General features: G+C 35.2%; 3 protein-coding genes across 4 annotated transcripts in view; all 3 read left to right on the top strand.

Annotated features, from left to right (window-relative positions):
• The first annotated feature begins 116 nt into the window (after nt 1-116).
• LOC117104341 (kelch repeat and BTB domain-containing protein 2-like) lies at nt 117-4,157 on the top strand. The gene is made up of 3 exons (XM_033245161.1): nt 117-276; nt 592-1,025; nt 1,530-4,157. The coding sequence occupies exons 2-3, from the start codon at nt 657-659 to the stop codon at nt 3,324-3,326; spliced, it is 2,166 nt and encodes a 721-aa protein (XP_033101052.1). The 5' UTR covers nt 117-276; nt 592-656; the 3' UTR covers nt 3,327-4,157.
• Nucleotides 4,158-6,617: 2,460 nt separating this feature from the next.
• On the top strand, nt 6,618-18,267 carry LOC117104318 (titin homolog). 2 transcript variants are annotated; one of them, XM_033245108.1, is made up of 3 exons: nt 6,618-6,765; nt 10,453-15,738; nt 16,986-18,267. In XM_033245108.1, exons 2-3 carry the CDS (start codon nt 10,590-10,592, stop codon nt 17,228-17,230), a joined length of 5,394 nt encoding a protein of 1,797 aa, XP_033100999.1. In that variant the 5' UTR covers nt 6,618-6,765; nt 10,453-10,589; the 3' UTR covers nt 17,231-18,267. The 2 variants fall into 2 exon arrangements, with proteins under 2 accessions (XP_033100999.1, XP_033101000.1); XM_033245109.1 differs by lacking the exon at nt 6,618-6,765 and adding an exon at nt 6,834-6,969.
• Nucleotides 18,268-20,481: 2,214 nt separating this feature from the next.
• Nucleotides 20,482-26,370, top strand: part of LOC117104358 (helicase domino-like) — a gene marked incomplete in the record, with an annotated part of 45,684 nt that continues 39,795 nt past the window's right edge. Inside the window, 2 exon segments of the mRNA XM_033245182.1 lie at nt 20,482-20,666; nt 22,080-23,021. Coding sequence (XP_033101073.1) covers nt 22,101-23,021 — 921 coding nt within the window.

The following is a 26,370-nucleotide window of genomic DNA, read 5'->3' as shown; positions in this document are numbered from 1 at the left end:
GTTCCAGTGTTGATCAGAGAATTGCTACACATGATTGGAGAACGGAAGGTTCGTGACGGAAAACTACTGTGTAATGGCCCCAATAAAAATATTCTCATCTGATTGGCTGTTGTTGAAGCAGAGGTCATAGGTCATTATAAATTTGTCCAACAACCCGGCCCCTGATAGAATATTCTGATTTCATGGTTTCATTTTCATCAAAGCTGTTATATACTCTTTGTTTTCATCCATAATAAAAACATACTGTGTAGAAAGTTGTAAAGAAATGTTATATGAGTAAGTAAGATATGCGGTGCTCTATGCTTTTTTGGTTTAGGCCTAGGCCTACACCCCTTGATAGGCCTAGCCTAGTTAGCCTAGCTACTACTAGGCCTAGGCCTAGTACTACTTCTAGGCCTAGGCCCTACTACTACGCCTACGGCCTAGGCACTATCCTAGGGCCAGGCTAGTCTGAGCTAGGCCCTAGGCCTAGGCTAGGCCAGGGAGTTGCTTGCTACCTACTCTACTGTACTACGGAACAAGAGAATATTGCTTTTTTTTCAATGAGAGAGAGAGAGACTGTTGATGATAATCTATTTTTTCTCTCCATAGGTTTGCTGAAATATCCTGATTTTTATCTGTATCCAACATTTGAAACTCCATCCTAACATGTTAGGATGCCAGGAAACAATACATGTGCAACACAGTCATTCAGTAGTTACAGAAAGCTTGTCATCAAGAACACTTCAGAGGACCATGTTAGAATTCTTACTAAGCTTTACGAAGCACAGAAAAGTGACTTCTTGACCGATGTTACTATTGTAGTTGATGAGTGCGCAATTTCCTGCCATGCACAAGTTCTTTCATCTGCCTCGGGTTATGTGAGAAACATTCTTCAACATGGAAACATACAAAATTCAGAAATTCCATTACAAGGAATTTCGAAGATCACACTAACTCGTATTTTGGAGTACATCTATACTGGACGTTTGCTTCTCACTCGATGGTATGCCAAAGATCTCCTAGAGAGGGCCATATTTTTACAGGTATAGTACATGTTTTTGTTTGATGTATTTTTAGCGAATTTGCATAATACATGTTATAATTTGATTTCTACCATTTATCCATTACTTGTGAATTGTAAGAAAAACTATAATACTGTAGATGCTCTTTGATTTACTGTGTACAAGTCAACAGATAGGTCCACAGATTGATCTCAGATAAGATAGTATAATACATGCTCCAAGTATCGAAACACCATCGTGTCGGTATTCAATATTTCAACATTAATTATGACATCAATTAACTGCCTAACCTGATTGTACTGATTTATAAATGGATATGATATGAGGCATGGCGAGTGACCCTGGGTTGGGCCCTATGTTGAAATAGAGCCGCCTTAACTAATCTGAACTCACTCAAAACCTTGATTTTTGTTTGAGAAAAAATAATGCTTTTTAAATAATTGAAATGATTTTCAATTTTTTTTTTTTTTTTTTTTGGAATATGCAAAAAAATATGTACGTTTATTATTTTCTTTGCTTCGTTAGCTTCCAGAACTGGTTCAAGTATCAAGAGACTTCCTCAAATCCTCTGCTACATCTCACGAAAAGATCATTGACCATTCTAGCATTATATATCATAGAATCGTGCAAACCTTCAAAAAACTGTGGAATGATTCTGCAACAACTGATGTGGTTGTGACCTCCAACTCCACTGATTACTTTTGCCATCGTTTAGTCTTATCTGTACGAAGTGACTATTTCTATGCTATGTTTGGATCAAATATGGAGGAAAATTGCAAAAGATGTGCTAAACTTGATCAGATAGATCCATTAACCCTTGGAAAAACAATAGCTTACCTCTACTATCAAAATGTTGTGATTGAAGCAGAGGAATTATTTGATTTGATGGAAGTGGCTGACATGTTGCAAATGCAAAACCTCTGTATAGACATTTCGAAAAGTGTGATGAAAGAAATTACTGTAGAGAATAGCATCGCTGTCTTTATGTTCTCAAGCCTTTTTCATGTTTACCGCCCTCTATGTGAAGCAACAAAGAAATACATCCAGCAAAATTTCTTGCCAGTCAGTGAGCATGAAAACTTTTTATATGTGACAGATGTCAATTTGATTGATATTGTATCAACATCAAACATTCTTCTACATTCACCCATTGTGCTTCTCAAGGCCCTGAACAGATGGTATAAACATGACTTAAAGAACAGGACTAATCTGGTATCTAACGTCCTTAAAGTTTTGAAAACACATCTAAATCCATCTAGCTACAGTGGCCTAGATCTGTCATGTAACTATGGACCAGAGATTCAAATGCATCTGTCTGGAGTGAAGTTTTACAGGCAGTTATCACCATTACAACGATTGAGACCTGCCCTTAATGTTTCTGCAAATGGATCAGAAAAATTGGCACAGAATGAAACAATTGTGATGTTTGTATGGACTCCTTCCGCCGAGAACGTTGCCAATGATAATAGCAACGCAGCACCTGCAATGCAGCGACTTCATACGTGCTGCTTTCATCCAGATTCCAACTCTAATTTTGGATCATGGTTTGACTACGACAGCCTCCAGATAGTCCCTTCCCAGAAGGATTCAACCTATTCAATGTGGACATCATTAGCAAGCCTTGGAAACGGAACATTGCTTGCTGTCACGCAGCAAAGACAGTTGCTTGTCATTGAGCTTAGCACTAATTCTGCTAGATCTATCCCACCACCTTGCATCCTCAAAAGCTATTGCCAAGTTGTAAGTTTAGACAACCATGCCTATCTACTTGTCATTGATGACACTGGTTATGGATCACTTTTTGGCTATGACCATGAATTGGAATCATGGAAGAATCTGAGTCCACCACCGTCAAAAATCTCCATGAGTTACCGCCCCATATTTGCTGAGTGCATTGGAAAGATCTTTCTAATTGAAGAATTTTGCGAACAGGTTTACGAACCTACTCTTGATTTGTGGAGTACAAGAAAACACACAAGCATACCTTCCTTCCAAAAACTACGAGACATGAGAGCAGTGCCCTTTAATGAGTTCCTGATACTTAGCAATTGGAATAACTTCTATTTCTATGATACATTCACTGGTTTCTGGGCTAAGGGCAACAGTGATTACCAAGGAATCCCCTTAAAGTGCAGAGGCAGTTTGTTCTCAATTTTACCTGACTTTTTGACAGGGTTATTGACAGTTAAACATATTCCAAGTATTTCTGCATCCAAGGAACAACTGTCCATATCCTCCAAGAACCTGTCAAATCATATAATTGGAATACAGTGTGTTGCTGTTCCAGCTGTTGCTATAACCAAAGACCTAATTTCAGTTTAATTGATGGAAATAGCTTTTACATTGTATAAGCTTGTTTTTATAATCACAGAATATGATCAAAATTTTAGAAACAAAAACAAATTGTATAAAATTTTCTTGAGCAATACAGGAAGTGCTTATTATTTTTTTTGCATATAAACAGTAATAACAACAAAAACACATTTTCAGAAACAAATTAACTAATTTAATCAGAATATCATGTAGGAAATGCTATAAATCACAATTTGATAATAAAAACGACAAAAATAGAAAATATGGCAAACTATTAATTCTAGCTCTCGACAGAAATACAAATCCAAAATTTCCCTCTCGCATATTAAAGAATAATACCAGAATTACTGATGAATTCCAAATTTCAACTGAATTCAATATATATTTTGTCAAAACTGGGCATAAACTCTCCCAATCAATTAGATCATCCGAGGCCAATTTTCAACATATATTAATCCGCCTAACAACCATTCAATGTTCCTTACACCTGTAACAGACAAGGATATAATTGACATAACAGACAATTTCAAAAAATAATAAAAGTCCCGGACATGATGACATTCACCCTAATGTTATCAAGAAAATATCTCCTTTTATTTGTAAACCTTTATCTCATATTTTCAATATCTCCTTTAAATCTGGAAAATTTCCTAATGCTCTAAAAGTAGCAAAAATCATACCAATCTATAAAAAAATGACCCTCATCAATTAAACAGCTATAGGCCAATTGCAATACTCCCATGTTTTTCAAAATTACTTGAAAAATTAACTCGTTTAGAATTGTTTTCGCACAGCACATTCCCCTGATCTTGCACTTCTCCAATTTAAAAAAAATATACAGTATTAGCCCTGTCTCTTATACACATCTAGATGTGTATAAGAGACAGTATATATATTACCTTAATATTGTATATTTTTTTAATTTGTTTCCTCTAAGCATAGTTTATTAAGTCTCCATTTTGGCGATTGTTTTTAACCATTTCAGTTTTTTTGTAAAGTGAGCATTGAACTATGATTAACTGCTCATCATGTATTTGTGCTATTTTATGCCTAATTACATCACTATGTATTTTATAGATAAAATCATGGCTGACAAAAATGTATATATTTTATTTAGATATTTTATAAATTTTATCAATATGGTATTTAATCATTTTACACATGTTTTAAAGTATAATGCCAGGCCTGGGAAAAAAAAGCCATTACACAGACAAAGACATATAATGTCAAGATTCAAGATTTCTTTTATTTTTCGTATGTTTACAATTTCATAAAATATATGAAATTCATTTTCAAAAGACAGGTCATAAAGAAAATAATATATAAAATATAAAAACAGTATTGCCATAAATGAAAGCTTTATAAATAGATTTATTGCACTATGAATTAAAGAGTTTCTGTGATGTTTTGTTGTTGTTTCTCCTACAACCAGACTACCAAGATCTCCTTATAAGGACATACTTATCAAATTTCTTGAGCTTTAACATTTTAATTTTATCTACTAAAGACCAGCCCTTTTACAGAAATTTCAAAATGTTTTATTACCGTAGGCCTGCCATTCACATACCTGCGATTTTTGTTTTATCTTGTGATAAATGTAAATGGCTTCTGAATTTTGTTGTTTAGAATTCATAATAAATATTATCGTTCAGTGAATCCTGATGAAATCATATGTTTACGTGTTTTGTTGTTAGCCTTCTCAATATTGAATGTTACTGGAGTGATGTTTTCTGCATCACACTACATTACCAAGTCATAATAAGTATACAAAAAAAAACACCTGAATTAAACACTACATTACCAAGTCATAATAAGTATACAAAAAAAAACACCTGAATTAAACACTACATTACCAAGTCATAATAAGTATACAAAAAAAAAACACCTGAATTAAACACTACATTACCAAGTCATAATAAGTATACAAAAAAAAAAACACCTGAATTAAACACTACATTACCAAGTCACAATAAGTATACAAAAAAAAAACACCTGAATTAAACACTACATTACCAAGTCACAATAAGTATACAAAAAAAAAACACCTGAATTAAACACGTCATTACCAAGTCATAATAAGTATACAAAAAAAAACACCTGAATTATTTAGTTAATATTTATTCAGCGTTAGGCACAAGGGCCAAGGATATACCAAACAGCGAACTAAATCACTCTTTAAAGTGGCAATCCCATCACAAGACAACAGGGGCCGTATGGGCCAGTACAACAGGGTAATCCCATACTCTTTTCGAAAGATGTACTTATTTCTTTAAAGTGCGCATAACACCAACAATTATTTAGTATAACCTATTCAAGGTTTTACAGTATACTGTAATAAAAATATAATTTTTATAAACTAATAATAAATGGAATACCATGTGGAAAGTCATGTTGAGTGTCAGTTTGATGGGTCATGTCACCAACAAGGGGAATAGGATTTCCTGATATGTGAAACAGTAATTATAATCACACCAGCAAATGTCCTCTTTGGTTTTTATGTACTTTTTTAAACTAGGGGTTTTTTCAGAATTTATAGGAAAATCAAGGAGTTGTTTATCCAAAGTATGGTATTTTTTCTGACATCTGAATTTAAAAAAATGATTAACTTACACTAATAACCTTATCTGCCTTACTGTATTATGTTTACTAATAAAGTATCCACATATACATGGGTTTCGGTTACAGTATCATTAAATGGTGGTGTATTTTTTTTTTATGATTTTAGTACAGGTACTTAAGATGACACATGACCCATCATGCACCTCCACGATTTACCTCGAGCCATATCTTTAACTGCCAGACGACAACAACATAGTATCTTTTCCCCCGAGGGGGCAGACACAAAAACCAAGAATTGAACTACTCCTTTGGGACACCTTTAAGGGCACACTTTGGCCGTGAAGTGAGGGATATATCTTTTACTACGGCCAACCCCTATTCTGTGGAATGTAATGAAATAAATGTACGAATTGGAGGTTCGGCATTTTAGTGTTTTTGTTTGGTTTTATTTTTTTTTTTTACAACGAAAAATATTTTTGGATTTTCCCATTAAGAGACGTGGCCATCACAACATTTTTGGATTTATGGGACACTTTGGTCCTAATAATGTAGTATAATACCAACAATTAAATTTATATTTTATTATTATTATACCAATAATTAAATTAATATATCAATGATTTAATTAATATAATACCAACAATTTAATTAATATAATACCAACAATACATAGTTAATTGTACAGCAAAGTATAACCTCAAATTATAATACCAAGACGTCGTTTCAAAACCAGGATTTAAGTTCATGGAAAAAGTGCCACCCCACCAATGATATCAAATGACACCATCGCTGTTGTGTTGTTGTTCTGCTGTGTCGTCGTGCATGCACATGTTGTGTTTTATGGTTTGCTAAACAAGCGTAACGTATGCCAAGCATTAATAAATGGATGGTAATGTATTTCTTCAGATTCCGTCGCCAGTGTTTACATGACTATCCTTGTAGGTTGCTAGCCTGCCTAGCTATTACCACCTGCCCTTCACCTAGCTAAGCTAGGAGGAGGCCTGGGCCTACCAGACAGGCCATCTAGGCCAGGATTAGCCTCCTGTAGGCCTAAATATCGCAGTTGCTAGTAGGTGGGAGGAGCGGTGTCTAGGTAGGGGAAAGTTCAGTGCGTGTAGTTGCCGATGCTACAATTGGCCTAGCTAGCTTAGTTGTATTATTTTTTTGAACAGGTTTGAAAATACAAAAACAACTGGACTTCTGCCTGCAGCAGTGTAGTGAGTCGAATGGTTGAGTGTTGGAGGCAGGGGTGCCGCAACCTGCTTAACTTACATATAACTATATAACTTGCATATTAGTGATGCTGGTTCGGACATCATGCTCGTCTATGGTTCTGGTGGTGGAGCAAGTCTTTTCGAATAAGGACTATACCGTAGGCCCAATGTACACAATTGGCTTATTAAGTTATGTGCATGCGCTTTAAAGAACCCAGTGCATCTTTTGAGTAGGGGTTACACTGGTCTGGTCCATACAGCCCCTGCAACCCTGCGGTTATGGACTATATTAGGTCCTTTGGAGGATGTACCTATGTAAACGTAAATGTAGTCTCAGTATACTTAGCCTACTGGTGTATTTTTTTTTTTTTTTCAAATAATAACAAGTAGAGAGACGTACTAATAGCGGATTCCAGTGAAAGAGGGCGACTGTCGCTTATAGTCAGGGGAGCGAGGTTGTAAGGGGTGAGTTTTTTTAGGGGGAAACTTTGTAAGGAGGAGTTTGTTAAGGGGGTGGGGGCAGATTGCAAGGGTGAGTTTGTTAGGGAGCGAGCTGACTGGTTCGGTTCCCACTGAAGTATTGGGTGTCTAGAAAAGTAAGACATACTGTAAAATTTATCTTACTTTTCTAGATCTAGATAAGTATGATGAATCTTTGTTTAGCTTCTGTTTGTTTATCTTACTTTTCTAGATCTAGAAAAGTAAGATGAATCTTACTCACTAGATCTAGAAAAGTAAGATTTTTAATGAAGGATTGTATCATTATATCAGAGGTAGTTTTGATTTTAAAGCGTAAAATGAGGTTATACCATTATCTCTCAAGTGGGGTTCATTTTTACTAAAGAATTTGGAAGTAATATATCCTTAATTTTACCACAAACCCGGTTCTGTGATTTTACTGTACAGACCATTTGGATTTTTTTTTTTTTTTTGGATTAATGGAAATTCTACAGGTTGGATTAATTCATTAGATTGTTAAACTTTCTAGATAATCATTAGTTGCTTTCCTCATACAGTACATTTATATTTATCTAGCATCAATACAAGAAAATTAGAAATTGATTATTCGTGTGGTTATTTATTGAAAATTTACAGTACTCTTTTTTGGATGCCTATATCTAAATCCTCAGTTTGTTAGGTTCAATTTATACCTGTTTTCACTCTACCTCTACTCATCTGTCTGTTTATCTATTTTTTTATATATTTCTTCACCTCACTTTAAATATTTAACCTTATGTTTCCAAGACCAGCTCCAAATATTTTATCCAAAGAAATTATTTTATTAAGGCTACAAGATAAATACAGGACAGTGACCAGCTCCCTTCAGGATATTCACCTTGTAGATCTGATAATGTTTAGGATGTGTATAAGAGACAGCTGTTAATTCAACGCTTTGCGTTGAATTCAGAATAAACTATTTCTGAGCTCTCAACGATGTCAACAGTTTCAACGACAACGCCAACGAAAACGCCAACGCGTTGTCAACGAAAACGCAACGGGTTGAATGCGTTGAATTTTTGCAATAAAACTGTCCGGTACTGTACAAGATAAATACAGGACAGTGACCAGCTCCCTTCAGGATATTCACCTTGTAGATCTGATAATGTTTAGTTATGGATTAAGTCAGCAATATAAAGTCAAAATACTAAAAACTGTGGGTAACGATCGCTGGATCTCAAATAGGATACAAAATTTTTAGGAAAAGCTCAAATTGAATTACATATGTATGCTGTATGAATAATCAAGTTTGCTCAGTCAAGAAAGAAGGGATAGAATACCTTAGGTTTACCACCATGTAAGACAATGGTAAACTCATTATCCCATTAGTGGTAATGGTTAGTCTAACTTTAGATACCTTGGTAGGGCCAGTCCCACAAAGAGGGCAATGAAATATAGGATTTCAGACAGATGGTGGTCAAATTCACAAAGAGCACGTATTGTTATTTATTTTAAATAGGTTTTCAAATTCCTCTACTGTCTACATTTAAAAATGTACCGGTACAGTATTATCTGCATTACCCAGTTTGTTGTTTCTAAGTGCTATCACATATTATCAAGGCAGTTTCCTAATCTATATAGGCCTAATAATAAACATATATTCATCCATACGCCCCTCCAAAAAATACTCATGCTCCCCTGTCTCTCCCCTGCCCTCCCCCCGCCAAAAAAATGTCATGCTTAAAGTAGTTAAAAACCACATAAAATTACCTTATTTTGTGAGCTAGCTTCCCTCACAAATCATGGAGCCTCCCTCCCATCACCCATCAGCCCCTTTCCCTTTCAATGCTCCTAAATACACCACAGTATATACACTTTTTTTTTATAAGAACCAGTAAAAATTTGCCCAGGCTCAGTGTTCTTATTTTTTGGCTGACAAAAGTAAGATACAGTATCTTACTTTTCTAGATCTACAGAAGTAAGATTAATCGAATGTTTTACTTTTCTAGACACCATAAAGCATTGCCGCCAAGGAATAGCAGACAAAAAGACAGAATAAATTCCTCCACAAATATAAGAGAACACTCTAAACTTAACTATTTGGGTCACCCCCCACCCTCCCAAATCAGATTTATTTTTTAAATAGGCACCTCTGAATGAATGAAAATGGCACTCTACGACTGTGAAAGAGATGTTGTCTTGATGTACTTTAGGCCTATTTTAAAATTTTTTTTTGGTCGGACTGCACTAAGAACTCGGCCGGTGGGGGCCCTTGACTTGTCTGATGAGGGGGCTGTAGTACCCTGGCACCGGCACTTGGTAAAAAATGTTAATGAAATATAATATAATTTGGTGAAAAGTAGCTAAGACTGGAAAGTGTACTAAGTAACGAAATACACCGTATGACGACCCCCAAGTTTGAGAAGAATTCTGGACGATTGTTGTACGTCGGGCATGTAAGACAAATCTCCACCCCCCCCCCCATGTTTCACTGTTGAAATTTCTATTTTTTGCTGCTCTTAATGGCCTTGATACTACACCTAAGAACAGCCAAATGTAGGACTAAATCTTCCAAATATTACCATTTTATAAGTCTTATTTCCCTGCATTTAAAATTGTATTCATTCATACTAACAGTTAGTACATTAGCTTCATTTTAGTAGTATTTGCGTGTTACAGATGATCCACACATAAGACAAACATGATTTAAAAATGTAAATAGTATATGTGTTGCGCGTATAAGACAACCCCTGTTTGTCAATCATAATTTGCTAGCCTCGTCTTGTGAATATGCAGTATTTTGAACTGTATGTTAATTTACCTTCGTATATCTGTCATTATTAATGTATAAAAAATATTGGGGTACTTGCCCACAATTGATATTAGAATAATTAATTATATGACTGTATGTTTTTCTTTTTTAGGTTGACGTATTTTAAATTCCCTCGAAGCAAAATGAAATGAAAGAAGGATAGTTATGGAATACAGTAAATTTGATACTGATTCAGATTTTTTAAAGATTGGATTCGACAAGGAAAATTGATCAAATAAATTAGAAAATATGAAGCATAAAAAGAAGAAAACTAAATCAAAGAAAGAGTTAGGACTATCTGATAACTCTGTGAAGATACTGAAAAACAAGAAGAAATCAAAACATAAAATTAAACATTCTTCAAGTAAAGAGAAAAAGGATGCAAGTGCAAAGAAGAAAAACAAGCAGCATTTTGTAAAAGGTATATTTCAGAATGAAGATTTAAATGTTGATATCAACAATATTAGTAGTGAGGTGTCTGCTGCTTGCCAAGGAACTTCCAAGAACACCTCAGGAAGTGCTAAACATTTAAAATCAACATTAAAAACCAAGAGCAAGACATTTGATTTGAATAGTAGTAACTCTTCTCTCCCACAATTTTCTAATGATATCACAAAGCTAGCAACAAGTACACCACGTCTTACTCAGCAACATAAGAACATCGCACCTGATATTGGGATCGCAGAGACATCCAAAGGAATGCTTAGTCAACAAAGGACTAAATTAGATGAAATACGTTGTGGACTTGAATCTCGCCTTGATAAAAATACTTCAGATGTATTAATGGCGCAAGTTTCTGCTCTGTTATCAATGACTCCACAATCTCAAATGTCTCATAAAAAGAAAAAGTCTAAAAAACTGAAAAAACATAAAAAAGGTAAGCATGATTCAAAGGATAAACCTAGGAAATCAAAGAAAAAAGGTGATTCTCATAAGCAAAACAAGCATAAGGAAACCACACTATTAAGTGAAGGTATTTTAAAGGAACCTTTGACCAATTTACCACCATTAATAGTACAAGGAATGTCAGGCAGATCCCCTAGTGTTGCTGCTACTACCACCTCTAGTGAAATCAAACTAAAACAGAATGTTGGAACCAGCAGGAAGTCATCTAACGTACAGATCAATCAGCTTATTAACAGTCTTCCAGCAAAAGCACATACAAATCAAAGAACTGATATTGTAAATAACCAACAAGGAAAATCAACTAAAACAGATGCTATGGGAGCAAGTCAACAGCCATTTGTAAATAAACCAAGTGTTAATCAGAAAGAGCTTGAGAAAGTTGTAGGTCGACAGAAGAAGACAAGAAATTTATCGTGCAGCTTTGATGATGAGAGTGAACTTGATGTCATTCCTCCTAAAAATTTCAAGAAAATAATTAAAGAAATTGATCAAACTACTTTACCTGATCTTAACTCAGTGGTAAGAAAAGGTATTGAAGATGACGACAACCATATCACCAATGCACTGGGGGAAAATGTAGTGCTGAGGCATTCTGAAGTTATCAGTGTTAGTGGCAAAGATGCAGGTCTGGTCACCAGCGTCATGCACGTGAAGAAAAATAACATGGAAGTTTTGGGGGTTATTGAAAATAGCAGTGAAAGTATTCTTCACCATGACAAAAATGGTGATGCTGGAGTTAAAAACATGGAACAAGAACTAATAAAGATGCCTGATGGAACAAAGAATGAAAGAAAGAAAAAACACAAGAAATTAAAGAAGAAAACCAAGAAAAGAAAGTCAGATGGAAAGCACAAGAAATCAAAACATAAAAAATCAATTAAAAAAAATCATAATGAAAAGAAAAGTGAACTTAAAAAGAAAGAAAACAGTGTTGTAGGAGAGGTTCAGAGTAATTGTTTTAACAAAACGCAGCACATGAATGCTACTGACATTAACATTGATCTACATTTAACTGAACCTTACTCAAATCATACGAATGATGTAGGTAAGCAAACACGGAGTTTGTTAATGATGGTTGATGATGTTAATGGTGGTGATGATGATAACAGGAACAATTTAAATGAAATGCTTGCAAATGCAGAGGGCGGTGTATCAGAAACAATATCAACAGGAAAAGATTTATATGAATTGAATTTTAATGAAAATAAAACCTTCTCTAGAAGGGCACTTAGTGGAACAAATGAAAGAATTTATGATGCAACATATTGTGAATCTACAATAAATCTACCTAAAATATCAGTGGACCAAACCAGTGATCTTAAAGGAAAGAATATGCACAAAAGGAAGAAGAAGAAATCAAAAGAAAATATTGCGAGCAATGATAAAGTTGATTGTGAATTTATTAACTATTCAGATTTTCTTATGAAGAAAGTCTCTCATAAAAAATCCAATCAAGAACCTAAAAGTAACTTGTCAACAGTAGACCAAGATAGTAACGATCTAAAGGAAACAGAACTGAAAAAAAGTACAAAGAATAAGAAGAAAAACCAGGTTTATGAGGAAAATGTTTGTGATCCATTGAGTCAAAATTTGTATGTGAAATTCACGAAAGCTGTTGATGAAACACTAGTAAGTGAGGAAAGTAATGGTATAACTAATGTTCATCATAAAAAGAAGACAAAGGAGGACAGGAAAAAACCAAAAACCATGGATGAACATATACTTGAGATTCCTGAAATTGGTGATAACATAAATGAAAATTACTTGTCAGCTGTTGAAGAAATGGATGAAAAATTGGTAGGTAAAAAACATAAGAGAAAAAAGCATAAAAAGAGGCATTCTGGGGAAGGTAACTTGGAACCGCTTGAGGAGTTAAAATCTAGTACTAGTACGGGTATTGAAGTATTTCAAGAATTGGAGAAGAAAAGAAAAGCTGATGATGCAACAGACATCACTGAAACTCAGACTGTAAAGCGGAAAAAAACCAAAAGTAGTAGTAAAAAAATAATGAATATTGTTTCAGACAGTAAAACGGGTCGTGAACCACAGATAATAGCTGTGAGTGCAAATGGTCATGGTAATATAGAAAAGAATCAGTGTGATGGAGGTGGCATTAGCGTAGATGATAATGAAGACGCAGCCAAAAAGCTTGTGCTACTGCAGAATAAGAAAAAGAAATCAAAGAAATCTAAAAAAGACCTATTTGAAAATTCTGCTGAAGAAAACATTGGAGATCAATTGGAGACTTTTGAAGGTGAGGCACCTGCAAAAATGAACTGCGAAATAGAGGAGGGGGTAACTTGTATTTCGAAAAAGAAACACAAAAGATCCAATGAATGTATTCATGAAAAGGAGGATACAATGACCAGAAGTAATATTGAAGACAGTCTTGTTTCGTGTAGTGGTGACGCTTCTGGAAATAAGAGTTTTGATGTATCAGAGGAGGCACCAAGTGTAACAAAGAGGAAAAAGAAACACAAAAAATCCAGTGAATTTATTCACAGTAAGGAGGATGAAATTAAAACAGAAAGCAGCAATACTCTTAAAGATCATATTGTTACTTGTGGAGAACAGGATGTATCATCAGATAGGAATTGTGAAATTTCAAAGGAAAATAAATCAAAGAAGGAAAAGAAACTCAAAGGATCAGTGGAGAATAACCAAGAACAGGAGAGCAACACAAGTACTGGAATTTCTGAAATGATTGAAGATCATCAGCCGACATTTGAAGGAGGAGAAGTATCAGCAGATAAGAGCTGTGAACAGACAAAACCTGAAGAAAGTGCTAGCATGTCAAGGAAAAAGAAGAAGAAACACAAACGTTCCATAGAAATGAGCCCACCAGATAACATTGAAGTCAAGACAGGATTTTATGATACTCATGGACATTTGGTTTTATATGAAGAAGAGGAACTATTGGAAAACAAAGACAGTGAAGTTGCAGTGGATGAAACTAGCTCAAGGAAAAGAAAGCACAAGAAACATAAAAGATCCATAGAAGTGAACACAGAAAATGAGAATAAGGGGGAGACTGAAAGTCATAATGTTGCTGAGGAACAAGTTGTAACGCTTGAAAGAAAGAAATTGTTGGAAAACAATGGGGATATTGCAGAACAGACAAGCTTTTTGAAAAAGAAAAAGAAACGCAAACGATCCATCAATAATAGTGAAGGAATTGAGCAAGAAGTGAAGATAGGAAGTCATGATATTGCTGAACATTTGGTTAGTTTTAGAGAAGAAAAAGTAATAGAAGACAAAAAGGGTGAATTGGCAGAGGAAGAGAATACCTTGTTAAAAAAGAGAAAGAAGAAGAAACGTAAACGATCCATTGATATAAGCCAAGAAGATGATGATGATGAGGTAAAGTCAGAAAGACATAATAATAATATTGAAGAACATTTGGTTAGTTTTAGAGGGGAAAAAGTATTGGAAGAAAACAGGGGTGGATTGGCAGAGGAAGAGATTACCTTATCAAAAAAGAGGAAGAAAAAGAAACACAAACAATCCACTGATAAAAGCCAAGAAGGTGAGAATGAGATTAAGATAGAAAGTCAGAATAAAAATGATGAAAAACATTTCGTTAATTTAAGAGAAGAGGAATTATTGGAAGACCAAGGAGGTGAATTTGCAGAAGAAGAGATTAGCTTGTTGAAAATAAAAAAGAAGAAGAAAAGGAAACACAAAAAATCCACTGATAACCAACTACATTTGTCTGCTTGTGAACTACAGGCAATACCTGAAAGTATGAGCGGGGAAATTGTAGATGAAGGGACTGATGTATCAGTAAACAAAAATATATCAAACAATATAATTGACAAAGCTGCACAGGAAGATAAGACATATAACAAAAAAAGAAAGATGAAAAGAAGCAAAGAGTTATATAGGGAACCAGTGATGGATAGAAAAACTAGTTCTTCAGACAGTAGACCTGAGAATGAACAGAATCACAATGATTATGAAAATGAAGAGGTTTTACGGGGAGGTCCAAGTAATTATAGAGACACTCACAAGGAGAAACATAAGGAGGATTGGAGGGAACTGAAAGAATCAGAACATGATTATAAAGAAAAGAAAATGTTAATATCTAAAGACAATAGTGATAAGATACTATGTGAAAACACAGAAGAAATTTTAGATGATATTAGTGTCGGTAGTAAATGTGAATTAGTGATTGATGAAACACTTTCATCTGGAGAGAATGACATCACTATAGATGGTGTTAAATCTGATAAAATTGACTCTGATGAAACATGCATTGATGGTGAGATACCAAACAAAGCTGCTGAAGCAGTTAACATATGTAATGTCTCACATCAGAGTGACTATGCTGAAGTTTGGGAAGACTCAGTTGGAGATGAAGAAACAATAGATGACAACATTGTCATCATGGAACTGGCGAGTTCTTCTCATGTGGCACCTAAACTTTTAACAGATAATGATGAACAATTCCTTCAGAAATGGAAGTTCACTTCAAGAGGGTTTCCTAAGAATGGTAAGAAAAAATCTGACTTGCAGTGCTACAGGCCCCCCCCCCCCCAATCATATCAATTGCTTTAGTGAAGTTGACGCAGTACATTTGCTTATCTGGTAATGTGCTGATCATGATCAATACCAGCAATGTGTATAATTTTTTCTTACCTGTTTTCTCTTATCTTAAATTGTATCTCCTTTTAAGAATTTACCTTGCCCCTGCACTTTCCTTCTCTCCATAATATTTCCCCTAACTTGCCCCTCCCCCTCCCAGATTTCAGACGCTGGCACCGCCACTACTAAAATGTCTCTTTGAGACACATGTCAACTCTTAATCACAAAAAAAATTAAATTAGCACATTAAAGCCTGCCACACTCAAGTAAGCAGTGTCATAAATGGCCATGTATATCAATTTTCAAAGCTGCTTATTTGCATGTACAGTGAAATTTTGCAATTCGTTTACATCATGGCTTGTGAAAATATATTTGTCAGTTTGCTATTTTTTGCCTAACTGGTTATTCGGGAAAGCTCTATTTACTTTTGTGTGTGGTGTGCTTTGTTTAAAAATTATTCAGCTTGAGGAAATTTTGTGACATTTTCTGTGTTTTAAGTAGTCTGCTGTAAGATAATGAATGTGAATTTTTGGTAATATTCATAGTGAGAATTATTGATTATTTATTCATTCATTCATTCTTTATTCAGCCAAACAAATGTACAATACAATTTACACAGTAAGAGCAACAGAAATAACAAATTGAAAAATAACCTAAGATGGCTAGGATTGATGATAGTGACGGACACTTTAACCCAAAAGCCCATCAACCCAATTAAGTAATTACTGTAAATATATTTTACATAGAGTACCATAGTCTTGTCGTCACGATGCCAGGTGCCGCTCTCTGTTGGCAACAGATGTTGGTTACCGTTCATTACGCCTGAATGACTTCATAGCCTTTCAGGAATAGGCATTATTGAAATCTAATATTTTGTCATTAAAATGTACTAAAAACCCAAAAGCTCGCATTATATTTGTTATTGAACACACATTTAATCATCAATTAAAATTTACAAAGAAAAAGTAAGATACAACATCTTAATAATTACGTTAGAAATTGGGATCAATGGTTTGTCAGTGGAAAAAATGGCGCCCGGTTAAACGCTTTTTGCATCGGTATCATGCGGTATCGTGATGTAATGCTGTAGTACTCTATAGGACTATGTAAATAATTTTAATGTTTTAATTAATAGATTTTTTTTTCCTTTTGAAGCCAACGCATGGAGGAACCTCACAGCTCCCTTGCCTCATTCATGGAAGTATGAAAGTCACATGAATGATGAGGAGAACCTGCAAGAAAACACGATCAAATCATTCTACAATTATTACTGGAAGAACAATCCAGACCTCCTCAATAAAAAACATAAGAAGTCCTTAAACTCGAGCATAGTAGAAGATTCAATAATGTCTGATTCGAGTAAAGAGAATGAAGATAGTGATGAAAGTGCCAAAAATTAAATTAACTTTACAACTGTTCAAGTTGAATGTACAGTTCCTGTAGTGATGGAAATGCAAACAGTGAAATTTAACTTCCAGTTCAAGTTGATAAAATGAATAATACAGATAATGTAGTGATGGAAATGTTTTAGTGAGTGACAAAGTGATAATATACAGCATCCTGGAAATATATTTTTAAAGATATAAGCAATAACAGGAAATTCATGGAATTTAAAAATATAACTGGGAAAATATGCTGACCATAAAATAATATAAATTTATTTTTTGATATCCTTACTTCTCTTTTGGTATTACTTCATAGAGATGGCCATTCAAAAGTCAGGTTTTGAATACTGCATGTCAAATTCAAAGCCAATCTTTATCTGAGCTACTCATTCCTAATATCCACTGGGCTTTTGCTGGGGAAAATGCTGGTTTTCAAAATGGAATATAAAGTAGGGAAAGGGCTTATTCCCAATGTGGGCTTATACTTGAGGAAGTACTGTAACATCTACTACAGGTCTCCCTTCAGAGGCTTATTTAATCGATTTCATAGATAGATAGTTTTTACTAATATGTAGAAAATACATATTTTGTAGTTTTTCCTCTTTTTTGGGGCGGTGGAAAACTAAGGGGGAAAGAAAATGATCTAGGAAACAAATTCCCATTCCCTCCCCCCTCCCCCCTGCTTTTGCTGTCACTGTTCTCTTTAGAATAAAAACAATAGACATTTTTTAATATGGGACTACAGAAAAGTGGTCTTTAATTGGAGGGGTCTTTAATTAGAGGGAGACCTGTATTTATAGGTAGTGGGAAATGAGTCCGATATTGGTTTTCACAATCGTTTACTTCTTGTACATTAATTTGTTGACAATGACATGATGGCATATGATCACATTTATAATATAATAATAGTAAATATTCTGATTTGATCTTGTTTTCAGAAAAAAAATGATGATTTTAGATGGTAACATGAAACTTTAAATAGTGTAAAGATTGTTGATTCTATTGTATACTCTTTGTATTTTGCCATATAATAAATGAAGAGCATCTTACTATTTGAGTGTTTTTCTTGTAATAATTATTTTTTTCTAGTATAAACTTCAGCAATCATTAGCATGGGTACTAAAACAGTAGCGTATACTGCGTTTTCTATCAAAAGTAATACTGTACATCAAAACAAAATGGTAATACAGTACTTTATACATACAGTAGTTGAATTATTAGCTCAAGAACAGACACTTACAGTGAACTAGCAACATAATGATATACCATTAATAATTATTTTTTTAGCATAACGTTTGGGTCGAAGACATACATTTAGGCCTATCTCTTGGATTGATAGGCCCTATGCGCCATTCTGTAAAGTCATGCAAATGCATAGCCATAATCAACGAATTAAATTGCCATTTATGTATTCTGTAAATAGTATTACTCTTCAGTTATTTAATAATTATAAAGACTTGGGTGTAACATTTTCATATCATTTAACTTTTAATTCCCACATTTCAGAAACATGCCGCAAGGCAAATAAGTTGAGGTTTTATTTATAGGACTTTCATAACATCAGTTTACGTTACAAGTACAGTATTATATTGTGCAATTGTTTGGAGCAAACTCGACTGTTTGTCAGGTTTGGTCTCCATATAAAGTAAAAGAAAAAACATGATAGAAAAAATACAAAACGAGCAACTAGGGTGATATGTAATTATAACTATGACCTTTCATATGACCATGGAGGAAAGAAACTCTTATGAGATATGACGACCGTCTTAGGTGACTGAAATTGAGTACACTTGAAAAGAGAAGGTACAACAGTGATCTCATCCTCTTTTATATGATGAGGGAAGGTGAAATTGACATTGATTCATCTCTCAAGCTACTCATCAATATTGTTCTCGATTTGCATTTCATGATAATTATTAAATTTCTCGTTCTTTTTCGAATTGATATAGAGCCCGGATTTAGATTTTCATTTTTAACGGAGTCTTGATAGCTTGGAATTTTCCATTACATAAAGAATGACTTCACTGGGTACCTTCAGAAGTTAGTATTTTGACTTCGTATTGAACATTAAAGATATGACTAGGCATATAGTTCTTTCTTTGTTTTCCCCTTATGCTTGTTCTAACCCCCACCCCTTCTAAATTTTTTTTCTAAAATTGTAGGCCTACACAAAATAGAGAAAAAACAAGAAAAATTACGGCGAATTTTACGTATGAGTGTGTGCCCATAATTCCGGCCATAATCAACTTTTCTTACCGCCTCAGCTACCGGGGTGGTTAGTCTCCCCATAACGGATCCTCCCTGGGCCCCCTCTATTTCTAATAACTGGATCCGACAATGATTATTATCTACTGAGAAAACTGTATATAGAAATATAATATATAGTTTATATAAATGTCTCAGATCAGGTTCTCCCATTAGGCCTAAACAGGTCAAGGTACATTAAAAAATGAGTACAAAATTTAAAGTTACAAAATAATTATGAATATACCAGACAAATGTATGCAAACATTCATACAAATTAAACTTGCCTAAAAAACTAAAGGCAACGATAAGAATCATGGAGGGAATGGGTGTTGTTAAAGAAACTGTCGTGAAGATAGATTTAATTATTATTGTATAGGCAAGTTATATATAATTATAATATTATAAAGACAGCATTTGTGTCATCATTCGTTCCTTATTCAGTATAATTTCATTTTTATGAATGAATGTAGGCCCATATGCGGTTTAATTGTATGATATTTTGATAGAGAGGGTGAAGTTCGAATCCCACTAGACAATTTTTCAAACAACCGGAAAAGGGAACTTTTTCGGACGGCTGTATAACATACCGTACCTATTCGAGCACTGTTATTATTTATTTGGTATAATGACCCAAAATGCCCAGTTTGTCTAACAGTCATGGTTTAACTTAAATCTGCAGCACACCAAATTGGGATAGGCCTACGTCAGAAATATTCGATTGTAAAACAATATTCTTGGCCGCAAAGAGGGAAGATGGTAAATAGTCGTTGAGTGAAACCTATCATTGAATAATGATAAAGAAAGCTGTCGGTATTAATGGTTAACTGTACCGTTGGTGTTTAGTGTAAATAATGTGAAAAAAATAATCGAAATTCATCTGTTATGGTTACATAAACAATCAAATACTGTAGTAAAGAATGAACAGATCGCAATCAATGATGTTATTACTAGACTTATGGGGGCGCTCTACACACAAAGAGCTCGATCTTATGACTTCATTTACATAAAATATGCAAGAAGAAGCCGCCATTTCGTTGCAGAGCGGAATAGGTTGTCGGCAATCATTCATAAATTTTTCAGTTAACATTGATTAATATCTTGAGATAGTGGTCATGTTGGTGTTATAAGTTTTTGTACATTTTGGATGGAGGGTACAGACTTGCCGATGGGTTATTTTCAGCGGGTAATGTTATCCGATTGAAGGGTGAGTCAGCTTTCTTTCGTAATTTTCTCCAGAGGGCTCATCGTGAGCTGGGCAACCCCATTCATTCAGCTTGCTAGCTACGTAGTGCCGATGAGAGAGGGTCGACGAAACTCGTGTGGCCATGCCGAGTGGTATGTAGAGATGTGAGCACTGTAGGTCACGACATGGACAGATTTTATGCATGTAATTTGTTATACTTAGTCCTACGTATTTTGCATAAATTAAATTTCTACCGAACCGAACGATTACGAGGCCTTAGGTCGATTCATAATTGTGTTTTTCGTATTCGATACTTTAATAATTGAGTTGTCCGTTGTCGGCAGTTTACTCTGCGTGTGAAACAGCCCACTACTTCGTTTTCATGGTCCTCGTAGCCTGTTTTGTATGGCTCAGTATGTTTTTATTCGTGTGCAGCCTTGTTAGTTAGCCCTGGGACATTCGTGGAGTATACACACGATTCATGGAAATGCAACCGTAACTTCATTCTCACTATCTTAATGAATGGAAGGTAGAGTATAGGCCTAGTAAACAGCCGATAAAATGCACCATCCCATGGGTATTGGTCCGAAGAGTCTACACAAATCTGAGGTGTTGATTAGTGGAGCTGGCTAAACCTTAACCAGTGGCCGATTCAAGGGGCCCAGCCAGCCCGGGGAAGTCCCCCCACCTTTGAATTGTTGACATTCTTGGAGATATAAAGAAAATTATATTCAAATTTTAAAGATTACCTAGAGGTGCCATCATTAAAAATTTTCTTGCCAACCATGGTGGGGCTCTCTGGGCCCCCTCCTTTTTGAATTCCTGTATCTGCCACTGTTAACCTTAAACTTTAGTTTCGCTTTCTCTTAATGAGATGTTGCTTTAATTAATTTAATTGGTCAGAATAATTTTTTAACAAGTTTTGAAATGTTTCCAACAAAATATTATATTTCACAAGTGTCAACACTAGCAACGGAAAATATTATGTCAGCCGTTTTTTATGTATCAGAAACCAAATCAAGGTAAGGCTAGGCCTGGCCTAGCAGTGTTGCTAGGCTAATGCTTTTGGTGCCTCCATGTACTATATTTCTATAGACCAATCGCAAAATCAAACAAACAAATTCATCCGCATTTATTTTTTGTGTTATTTGACTCTTATTTGCATTTTTTCATGTGTAGGAATGTCTAATTTCGGTTAAACTAGCAATTCCATATTATATTATAAATTTTAACATATATAAAAATCAGGTTTTGCTGTAAATGGGGCTTTTAAACTCAGTTGTAGTGCCGAGTTAGTTATTTCATGCAAGTTGGAACCATTAAACTGTGAGCAAACACTTTCTTATCTCAACCAGGAAACTTGTAGTATTAGATTGTTGGTAAGGGTCAAAGTGGTAATTACTAATGACTAACATCGTTTATTTTTGTTTGTAGTTATAACTGAAAGAACCAAGTATGCAACGTGGAAATGGACAAACACCCTCTCAACAGTCGGCTGATATTATCCAGTCTGTCCTTGCAGCTGCAGCTGCTTCTGGGTTGAACCAGAATCCAGGTGCTGCATCACCACAGAACCAACTGCAGTTGATCATGGCGCAACAGCACCAGCTGGTAAATCCAGCGGTAGCTATCAATACCCAACAGCCTGGATCCCAGTTGAGGTCTGTCCAAGGGTCTCCCAGAAGAACTGGAAGTTTTCCGGGCCAAGGGTCACAGCAGCCAAGCTTCATCAAGGTACCGGTTAGTCCATCAGGTAGCATCCTGGATGCAACATCCCCTGTTCAGGGTGTAACAACTGGACAAGCGCCGCTTCTTTTACAACATGGGCGTCTTCTACAGCTTCCACAGACAGTTAACATGGTCACCTCGAGTCCTCAAACTATACAGACCGTGCAGTTTCAGAACACACAGGGGTGTATATCTGTACCACAGTTAAACACAACTATGAGCATACCTGTAGCTCTTTCAAACCAGTTGTCCACTCAGAAACGAACAAGTGGATCAAGCCCAGGTCGAAGTTCAAACAGTCGCAAAAGTCCAATCTCGGCTACAGGCAACCCATCTCATGCAAGTCATATGCCTTCTCATCCATCTAAAATGTTAAAAATGCAAGTACAATTACCGGACAATCCCCGCAGTGACGATCTGCTAGAACTGCGTCGATGTGTCCTACTACGCAAAGAGCGAGAACTGAAAGAACTAAAAGAAAACTATACTGAAAATTTAATAGAATTATTTTTCTTGCAAAAAGATGGGAACATGATGGATTTTGTTGCATATAGAAAACGACCGACACCTCAACTTGTAAGCTTCCTACAAGCTCAGGCTCTTGATGGATCTGGTGGTGTCAGGAGGTCATCTAGTGATTCACATAAGGTAATTTGTTTTGGTTTATATTTGCATTATTGCTAATACAGAGTGAATGTTACTATGCATTACCCCGGTATTCTTAAAACGGACTTTAGTCGTAGTTCGAACTAAAACTTCAAAATTACGTCATTTCGTATTCTTAAAACAAACTTCGACTAGCACTATGACTAAATCATGCAAACCTCGACTAAAATGATACCTGCTGGCCAATTTTTTTTAGTCGGCCTACGGTCAGGCTAAATCGTTGACTTCAAATATCTACCCCACTAAAAACGAGCTTTTTGTAACTCACAATAAAGCGAAACCAATAAAAACGATTGTATACGTAGGTAAGTTAAACAAAGGAGACAACAAGTTGAGCTTGCAAAAGGAGAGATTAACATGTTTTGCTAGCCACATGCGATAGTTCCTGATTTGCACGAAATCCACTTGCGTTGTGGTCACATAGTTTCACCATAACAACAACAACAATGGCGCAGCCCTTGCTCGTGCTCAACTGTAATAGTTCTCCAAAGAAAGCAAATTTCCAGTGAATTCTCAAATTCTCTATCGTTATATGTTAACGACTAATATAGTTATTATTATACAAAATTAATTAAGCGAATGATTATCTATTACGAATTATGAGGAAATATGTTTTTGAAAGACAGACGGCAGTTAAATATTCATCCACATTACTGGATCTCTAAAATTTCGTCTTCTATTAACATTATTAGTTCTTTTCACTGGTTAGTTTGATAGTTGTTGCTTGCTTACTTCCAGAGCCAGGCTGTGGGCTTATGAAATACATTAAAATGTACTGATGTGTTCAAAGTAGATTATTAATTAAATAATCCCCTCCAGCTACCAAGTGATATAGAAATGTTTTCACATTGGCCGTTTCATAGGGGAGAGATTGATCAGAGTCCTTTGGAAAAACCTAGGAGGAAATCTATGTTTCCATTCTGGCTCCTGCCAAAGGGTACATGTAATGTAAAACAACCATAGTTTACTTTAAGCACCCATCCTTTAAACTATGTTTTACTAATGTATACCTGTAACAAGTTGTTGGAGCTGGCGCTCTCACACCAGCAGTCAGTTATGATGGAAGCACAGGATGTTAATATTTAAATAAGCATTTAAGCATTATGTGCAGCTGTTAGAGATTGACCAAAGTCCTTTGGAAAACCTAGAAAGAAATCTGTTACTATTCTGGCACCTGCCAAAGGGCACATGTGCAATGAGAAGTCATGTTTGAGCATTAGTTTATGTTAAAATACTTGGTGGAGTGCTATATTTGTAATTAGTTTGATAATAATGGACTCTATTAATTCTGTTTGTTTTTGTAGGCAAAATCATCTTCCTCTTCAGATAAAATATTACCTTCAGGTTCTGGTACAAAGGCAACACCTGCTGCGTGCTTGTACAATTTTTGGAGCCTCTAGATCCACACTTGTTTGAGAGCGGTGCTTACTAAAGATTATTGGAATGGTGTTGCCCTGACTTTACCTTGTTAAAATAGTACCATGTATTGTGACATCTGACATACATCATTAGTATTTGAAATTGCATGCCCTGATTATACAGTACCGTCCATAAAAAATGCAAATTTTTAGACGCAACAGACGCATCCAGTTTTCGTCCTGTTTGCGTCCATGACGCGTCCGTTCAAGGCCTACACCGTCTAAACATTGTTATTTAGACGCACTCGCGTCTACCCGAAATTGTTTATCAATGTCGATCACGTCAAATTAACAATCCCTATTCAAGCCCTGTAGTACACAATGGATGCGTACGTATGTGTCATTGTTGTAACAGGGAAACCTATTAATAATTCCGTCAGTTACTTTTGTTTTTGAGTCATACATCATTTGAAAATGTCATTTTCCTCCGCTGACTGACGATCAATACAATCAAAATGACAGTAGCCTAACATACAGATGCAGTCGATTTCTGGCTCGGCAGTTGACGATTTATTTAATATTACTGAAGTACTCACATTCTCAATTTATAATAAAGTACAGTGGTACTGCAGTATATTATGTTATGATAAATTATACTCCAGGTACAGTTGGGCCCTGGCTAGGCCCTAGTGTAAAATATTAGATATTTTTATGCAGGGACAGTCGGTGCAGTAAGAATCCATGCTGCCGCCGTGGTGTCATGATGAAAACATGTGCTACGGCGAGTTCATAGTTCACCAAACAACATGTTCAGACAGGCCGTCCGATGGGCGAACATCGATTGGATTCATCGAAGTTCTTGAGTTGATGCAAATTTGTGAAAAAAGTAACAAGTCCTATAATAATTGTAATGTTTGGTCATTTCAGCAGTTGAAAATATATGTCGAGTATTATTTGTTATATTGTGTGTATTTAATTATAACAATATATCGGTATTAATACATGTTATATGAATTCAGATTATTATTCTTCCATGAAAAAACTCATGTCTTGATCATTTACGGCAATGTTATGTTAATGTTGAAGTCCCAATGCTTATGATATCTCAATTAGGCCTATTTAAAGTGATTGAAAGCACTCTTAGGCCTACTCTATTTTGTTATGTTCCTAAATTTTCGTTGGTGTTAAAGATTTTTAAGAATATCAATCAATGGATTTATAAGGCGCATACCAATACAGCTGTCTCTGGTGAATAATAATAGTCATATAAAATAATCGAAGCAATGTGGTGTATTATGACTGTATTCATGATTATGTAATAAAATATAATTTTCGATTGAACTATAATGAGAATTTCGAGATACGCAATACTGATCCACCACTGTGCTTCACTAGTTTTTTCCATTGCTGTACTGTATATGGTATACAAGAAGTATTAAAGTGTTGGGCGTCACCAGAACAACGGGCTACAATAGGGTGTGACTGATGTCAGATTCGGTGCACGACTTGTTGCACTATAGTTGTTATTGATTTTAATTGGGCGCATGTAAAGCAGATCGGTGCATAATGATGTAGAAAACACAAGAAAAGTAAAGCAACAGTACGAGATTCTTTTATTGTCACGTTGTAACGAAAAAGTAAAATTCGTCTCCTGATAGAAAATGAGTAAAAAATCACTAGTATAGACAAAATAATCGACGGACATAAATAATACATAATATAAAATTATTGACAAGAGTTAGTGTATCTATTAAAATCAGCACTGTACATGTGAATTGGGTTGTGAATAAATGGTCTTCTCTGTCTGTTAGTACAATAAATCCTAAATTTAATGCATCTCTTCGCAGGGAATGATGTTTTATTTACTATGAACCCAATTTAACCAGCCTTTCTGTGTCCTCTGATAGCATTCACCACACAAGAAATACGCTAGGTCGTCTTTGAAGAATTCGGCCTATGGCTGTAGTTGTTAA

The sequence above is a fragment of the Anneissia japonica genome, unplaced genomic scaffold, assembly GCF_011630105.1.
Source record: "Anneissia japonica isolate Jap-2015-1 unplaced genomic scaffold, ASM1163010v1 scaffold4536_len1192065_cov207, whole genome shotgun sequence".
Classification (NCBI taxonomy): domain Eukaryota; kingdom Metazoa; phylum Echinodermata; class Crinoidea; order Comatulida; family Comatulidae; genus Anneissia; species Anneissia japonica.
The sequence above is the reverse complement of the archived record's forward strand: the minus strand, read 5'-3'. Positions and strand labels throughout refer to the sequence as shown.

Coding starts and splice junctions, on each gene's coding strand:
- LOC117104341 (XM_033245161.1), top strand. CDS start 657: ATGCCAGGAAACAATACATGTGCAACACAGTCATTCAGTAGTTACAGA. Junction 1,026..1,529: donor AGAGGGCCATATTTTTACAG/GTATAGTACATG, acceptor TTGCTTCGTTAG/CTTCCAGAACTGGTTCAAGT.
- LOC117104318 (XM_033245108.1), top strand. CDS start 10,590: ATGAAGCATAAAAAGAAGAAAACTAAATCAAAGAAAGAGTTAGGACTA. Junction 15,739..16,985: donor AAGAGGGTTTCCTAAGAATG/GTAAGAAAAAAT, acceptor TTCCTTTTGAAG/CCAACGCATGGAGGAACCTC.